Source organism: Sinocyclocheilus anshuiensis, unplaced genomic scaffold (genome assembly GCF_001515605.1).
Source record: "Sinocyclocheilus anshuiensis isolate Anshui unplaced genomic scaffold, SAMN03320099.WGS_v1.1 scaffold1152, whole genome shotgun sequence".
NCBI lineage: Eukaryota > Metazoa > Chordata > Actinopteri > Cypriniformes > Cyprinidae > Sinocyclocheilus > Sinocyclocheilus anshuiensis.
In genome coordinates this window covers 348,657-355,516 of record NW_015551083.1, presented here as the reverse complement: position 1 = coordinate 355,516, position 6,860 = coordinate 348,657, and the positions used below count along the sequence as shown (strand labels likewise).

At 44.4% G+C, this 6,860-nt stretch overlaps 1 protein-coding gene across 1 annotated transcript in view; it reads right to left on the bottom strand.

Moving 5' to 3' along the window:
- The window catches only part of fggy (FGGY carbohydrate kinase domain containing), a 15,674-nt gene extending 8,814 nt beyond the window's left edge, over positions 1-6,860 (bottom strand). The window contains exons 1-12 of the mRNA XM_016452615.1: positions 6,787-6,860; positions 6,417-6,609; positions 6,203-6,314; positions 5,151-5,302; positions 4,986-5,074; positions 3,107-3,222; positions 2,909-3,037; positions 1,419-1,522; positions 1,226-1,333; positions 1,051-1,112; positions 828-978; positions 187-261 (exon numbers count right to left, since the gene is read on the bottom strand). Coding sequence (XP_016308101.1) covers positions 187-261; positions 828-978; positions 1,051-1,112; positions 1,226-1,333; positions 1,419-1,522; positions 2,909-3,037; positions 3,107-3,222; positions 4,986-5,074; positions 5,151-5,302; positions 6,203-6,314; positions 6,417-6,596 — 1,278 coding nt within the window. The 5' untranslated portion in view covers positions 6,597-6,609; positions 6,787-6,860. The remainder of the gene's footprint in view (positions 1-186; positions 262-827; positions 979-1,050; positions 1,113-1,225; positions 1,334-1,418; positions 1,523-2,908; positions 3,038-3,106; positions 3,223-4,985; positions 5,075-5,150; positions 5,303-6,202; positions 6,315-6,416; positions 6,610-6,786) is intronic.

The window sequence follows — 6,860 nt, the reverse complement described above, 5'->3', positions numbered from 1 at the left end:
TGAGTGTGTGAGTGTGTGTGTGTGTGAGTGAGTGAGTGAGTGTGTGTGTGTGCGCGAGTGAGAGTGTGTGTGAGTGAGTGTGTGAGAGTGTGTGTGTGTGTGAGTGAGAGTGTGTGAGTGAGAGTGTGTGTGAGTGTGTGTGTGTGTGTGTGAGAGAGAGTGTGTGTGAGTGTGTGTGTGTCTTACAGCGATGGCCTGAATTGTTGCGAGATACAGCAGAGCCAGATCATCCAGTGTCTGTGATAAAGTGAGACCCACAACCTGCACAAACGCATCAGTAAACACATCAAACCACTATCTAGCACTTCAGAAATTAGTCCAAAAACATAAAATAATATTTTATATTTCCTTAACACCTTAAAAAAATAACACATTTTATTTGACCAACAAAATCAAGTTCTTTCTAGGGCCATTAAGATGTGACATTTACCATGACATCAAGCACATTTCATTTCCCACTTACACTCACATTACTGTCCTCAAAAATAAAGGGGGGGGAAGATACTAAAAAATATTCCCATTAACCATTATAATGCATTCAAAGGTTAATTTGGAAGGATTTTGTTCCCCATTCTAATTATTCAGCCTAGCAACACCCTAGCAACCACTAAGAACACCCTAGCAACAGCTTAGCACTCACAACACGACATCCTAGAAAGTACATAGCAACACCCTTTAATTTTTATCTAATTGTAATGAAAATAATATCTCGACAATCTCAAAGTTCCTCCAAATAATCTTCCTGTTCTGTATCTTGTGATCAGAAGTGAATCGTGAGACACTGATGATGCGGATCAGCGCCGGAGGAGGCGTGTCCTGCTGCTCACCGCGCCGCGGGCCGTCTGGTCGGCCAGAGGAGAGCGGTTGCCGTGGAAATCAGGCCAGACGTGCAGGCGGGCCGTCAGCTGCTCCAGCTGCGCTGCGTCTGCGCTCATGCCCTCCAGGTGAGCGTTCAGGTACGAGTAAACCTGCTTCCCGCTGCACGGAGCAAACCGGTGAAATGAGACGGAGATCAGAGAGATCAGACGAGGATGACTGACAGACACACACCTGCGCTCCGCCTGCTCCTCCAGCTGCCTGTACGCCGCGTGTCCTCTCACCACATGCTCCACCTGAAAACACACGTCAGATCCCTGCAGCTCATTCGCAGTTTGATGGCGTGTTTCATAATGATGGGTTCAGTACAAATGCGAATGCTCATGATTCTGAAGCGCTCGGCTCTCACCAGGCGTCCCGTGGCGCTCTGTCCTCCCTCATTGAGCCACAGCCCCGGCAGCATGGCGGAGAGATACGGGCCCCAGACCCCGGGGACGAACAGCGGCTGTGTGCTGACCTGAGAGACCAACACAAACACACGCTAAGATTCAACCATCACTGGATCTGACACAGACACAGCGTCACGTCAGAATGAAGCTCACAGCCATGTGACATGAAGACGTGCCGCATATGAGGGCCATACGGGACGAGACCGGCCGATGCTCGCAGGGCAGGTGATGCCCCGTCACGTCTGCTCCCATCAGCCCTACACAACAACCAGAGAAATCACTGGAATTACACACGACTGTACAGCGGAGCAGAGGACAGAAATCTAATACTTATCACCACACTTCCCCAGCTCATCAATTACAACAAGAATGGGAAACATTGTAGTATTCTGAAATGTTATGTTTACATATGCAAATGAGGCATTATCTAATTAAATATGAACTAATTTGCATACATTTCCACAACATAAATCTGAAGCCTGAATAAATCCAGATTCATAATCTTGTTGGATTTTGTTGACATTTTTAAAGGTTTTTCCATAAATCAGAAAATACTGTGAACAGACAGAAAACAAACACATTTTCACCATGTTTATGAGTAAAATGTCGTATAAATCCGTGTGAATGATATATGAACAAACCTTCAGAATACAGAGAGGAATAAAACTAAGTTTTGGTGCATGTAAGAGAAAAAAACTAAATATATAGATTGGAGTTTAAATCTACAGACGCAAATAGATAAATCGCATTAAAATAAACACTTAAATGTGTATTTTGTGTGTTTTTTCTCCACTAGTCTGAAAGAAGACATGATATGGAAGCAAAACAGACCAAAATCTCAACTGTTCTTATCCTATGAGAAGACGCTTCGCTTAATTATTCACAACAGCATGTGTTGATTTGCTGTGACAGACGCTTCAGACTGTGACATCGCTGCACATTAACTGAGAGAAACGTTCATGGATGGAAGAAGAGTGTTTGTTTTTGCTTTGCAGTAAGAGTTCGGCACAAACACGATTCATTCACTTGGCGAGCATAACCGTTTTTACAGCTCTGTGACACAACCCGTCAAAAGGCTTATATAAACGCCACAGAATAAGCCTTAAAAGTTCTCAGAGGTGCAACAGCGCGTTCATATATATGTTTTCCATGCAGAGTGCAAATGGCTGTGCATTTATTTGTGTTTTTAACTCGATAAGAACGAAATGAAACGGTCTGAACGCTAAGCTGTGTGTTGTCTGCCCCCCCTCCTCCTCCGCTCCGCTGCGAACCACGCACACTTTTTAGCGTTTTTTTTTAACTGTGGTGAGAACTAACCAATGCTGAAACATGGGTTTCATGACCCTTTAAATCTAGCTGTTTTGTAGTTCACATGTTGACATTTATCATTTAAAGGCTTAGATCAAGTGTGATTAGTTCAGTCATGTCAGTCCATGTGAGTGACATCACTGAATTAACTAGCTTCACATTATGCAGACTTTATATAAATGTCTGATCTATTCAGGAGAGAATTAGATTGATTGTGGTTTTACTCCAGTAAATAACGAGGTCAAACTCTGGAACAGAAGAGGAGTGACACGGTATTGAACAGCGGTGTGAATGAGCGAGCACAGCATTAGTTTGAGGAGTGTGTGGATCTGTACCTAAGCCTCCTGCGTGAGCGTCTATGAGCGAAGCGCCCACAGCGGTGCCCTGAATCAGACCCAGATCTGCAGCCGCCGCTGCGGTCAGACCTCGTCCTACTGGAGCCCCTGGACAACACGCCTGCTGGCCTTCAGCACAAGACAAGACCTCAGTCAGCAGAACCAGCTCAACTTACCCGGAGCACGATTCTCTCCTACCTATTTTGGAGTAACTGTTCTCCATCAGGTCCTCCAGACCGATGGCGCTCCAGAACGAGTCGTCCCAGCCATCAGATGGAGAATAGGTCCACTTACACACCAGAGTACATAAAGACCTGCGTCAGGAGACACAGCTGCTGTTTAGCTACTCGATATTCACCATCACTTCACTGGAGATATACATGACTCTCATTAGACTTTGCTCGATCGTTAAGAAATAGTTCAGCTAAAAATGAAAATGTGCTCACTCTCAGTCCATCCAAGATTAGGATGAGTTTGTTTCTTCATCAGGTTTGTAGAAATGTAGCATTGCATCAGTGTCTCAGCAATGGGTGCTCTGCAGTGAATGGGTGCCGTCAGAATAAGAGTCCAAACAGCTGGTAAAAACATCACAATAATCCACAAATCGGATTTGTTTCAGCTTCTGTCTTCTCCAGATGTTAACTGATGGACTGGAGTGCTGTGGATTACTTGTGGATTATTGTGATGTTTTTATCAGCTGTTTGGACTCTCATTCTGACGGCACCCATTCACTGCAGAGCATCCATTGCTGAGACACTGATGCAATGCTACATTTCTACAAACCTGATGAAGAAACAAACTCATCTTGATCTGGGATGGACTTTCTGCAAATTTTCATTTTTGGGTCAACTATTCCTAAGGATTGGGTTTCAGTTTGCTAAAGACTGTATTGTTACAATAGTTCTGCGATCCTTCTGCCTCGTGACCTGTGAGTAGGAGAGCATTAAGATGAGGCTGTTAACGAGTTTTTAATACTGTCTATCATTTAAACTGCAAAAACTGTAAAAACAGCATTAGAGCTGCTCATTTTCATGAATCAAAGTTCAATTTGTAACTCTATTCAACAATTCACTGCATCACTAGACATGTTCACAGAAGCCTCTGCAAATACAACAAATATGTGACCCTGGAGCACAAAACCTTAAGTGTCTTAAGTGTCAATTTTTCGAAATTGAGATTTATACATCATCTGAAAGCTGAATAAATAATCTTTCCATTGATGTATGGTTTGTTATGATAGGACAATATTTGGCTGAGATACAACTATTTGAAAATCTGGAATCTGAGGGTGCAAAAAAATCTAAATATTGAGAAAATCATCTTTAAAATTGTTCAAATGAAGTTCTTAGCAATGCATATTACTAATCAAAAATTAAGTTTTGATATATTTACAGTAGGAAATTTACAAAATATCTTCATGGAACATGATCTTTACTTAATATCCTAATGATTTTTGGCATAAAAGAAAAATCTATAATTTTGACCCATACAATGTATTGTTGGCTATTGCTACAAATATACCCCAGCGACTTAACACTGCTTTTGTGCTCCAGGGTCACATATTTCACTGATTTTTCATGTATTAAAATGAGTTGCTAAACAATTATGTAGGGTTAGGAATTGTTGCTTTTTTTTTTTTTTACTATGTGTTGGTAATACTGGTGCATAAAAACTAGAATAAATGTTTCGTTTGTACTTTAATTCATTTTATGAAAAACATGCATTGATTATTTTAACAAAATAACTTTGTTGTCCATGTCTTGCATGAAACATTTTATTTTGCTAAAGAGGTTAAAGTGATGACTCCTCTGATTTAAAAGAAAATAAACTGTTAAGTTATTTCATAGCAACTACATTAATATTAATATTTCTACATAATTAAATGCAACTATGTAAAGAAATATTTTTCATCATTCATTTGTCACTTTGGATAAAAGCGTCTGCTAGATGCATAAATGTAAATATTGAGAGATATATTGAACTTTTTTTTTCTTGTAGATAATGCCTGATGTTGTTATATTCCAGATGATTTTACTCCAGCGATCGGAGCATCATCAGCGTTCTAATGAAAGCTCACCTGCACAAAGAGCCTGTCGCTTTCCAGGACAGAAAGTCAGGAAGGTCAAAGAAGTGTGCCGCTTCTTTCCAGCAGGTTTCCCGCAGATTCTAATCACAGAATGAAAAACAGCGGAGTGAAACTCAAGATGATCAGAGTGTTTGTGGTGCTCACACTCCTCCTCACCTCTTTGAGCCACAGTAATTTGGGCGGCTGCATTTCCGGCGACATCACGCCGCCGACTCCCTGAAGCACTCTGTGTTTGGTGGCTGTGATCCGAGAGGCTTGTTCTGCGGCCCGGTGGTCCATCCACATCAGTACGTTCCTCTCCCGCACACCTGCGAGACACACATGAAACACACCTGTGACCGACTCGTGAAACACGCACCTGTGTGACTGACTCGTTAAAACACGCACCTGTGTGACTGACTCGTGAAACACGCACCTGTGTAACCGACTTGTTAAAACACGCACCTGTGTGACCGACTCGTTAAAACACGCACCTGTGTGACTGACTCACATGCGCACCTGTGTGACTGACTCGTGAAACACGCACCTGTGTGACCGACTCGTGAAACACGCACCTGTGTGACCGACTCGTGAAACACGCACCTGTGTGACCGACTCGTGAAACACGCACCTGTGTGACCGACTCGTGAAACACGCACCTGTGTGACCGACTCGTGAAACATGCGCACCTGTGTGACTGACTCAAATACGCATGCGCCCCTGTGTGACCGACTCGTGAAACATGCGCACCTGTGTGACCGACTCGTGAAACACGCACCTGTGTGACCGACTCGTTAAAACACGCACCTCTGTGACCGACTCGTTAAAACACGCACCTGTGTGACCGACTCGTTAAAACACGCACCTGTGTGACTGACTCACATGCGCACCTGTGTGACTGACTCGTGAAACACGCACCTGTGTGACCGACTCACATGCGCGCTGTTCCTGTCTCACATGCGCACCTGTGTGACCGACTCGTGAAACACGCACCTGTGTGACCGACTCGTGAAACATGCGCACCAGTGTGACTGACTCGTGAAACACGCACCTGTGTGACCGACTCGTGAAACATGCGCACCTGTGTGACCGACTCGTGAAACACACACCTGTGTGACTGACTCGTGAAACACGCGCACCAGTGTGACTGACTCGTGAAACATGCGCACCAGTGTGACTGACTCGTGAAACATGCGCACCAGTGTAACTGACTCGTGAAACACGCGCACCTGTGTGATTGACAGCCACGGGCTGGAAGTGCCGGTCCAGAGCCACCAAGGAGCAGGTGGCATCAAAGCCGATCCCTCGAACAGACTCCACATCAATGTCCTGAGTCACTCGCTATAACAACATGAACAAAGTGAAAAAAGATTACGCAACATGAAGATCTATGCAGAGATGTTTGCGTGACAGTGATGCAGGAGTGCGATCATCGCTGCTGACCTTCACAGTCCTGCAGCATTTGCTCCAGATATCCTCTGATGACTGCTCGTAATGATCAGCACACGGCTCCCAAATGTTAACCGGCTCCTCTGCTGTGTGTGTGACGTGACCGTCCCGCGTGACCAGAGCCGCTCGCACACTGGCAGTGCCCACGTCCACGCCAACATAATATCTGCTCATGTCACCGGGTGACCTGCAACACACACACACACACACACACACACACACACACACACACGGCTGTGTGTGTGTGTGTGTGAGAGAGAGAGAGTGTGTAGGCTATATAAGAAATATCTGACGGTCTCGTGCGCAGCTGGCTTCTCTGTTTGTATGTCGCTGTGAATCTTGTGTTCCGGCAGCAAAACTGTACCTGTAACTGTGTCGAGTGTCAGTCTGGAGGAATAAGAGCGGCTCACAGTCGCTTCAGCAGGACTTTAGTTTCAG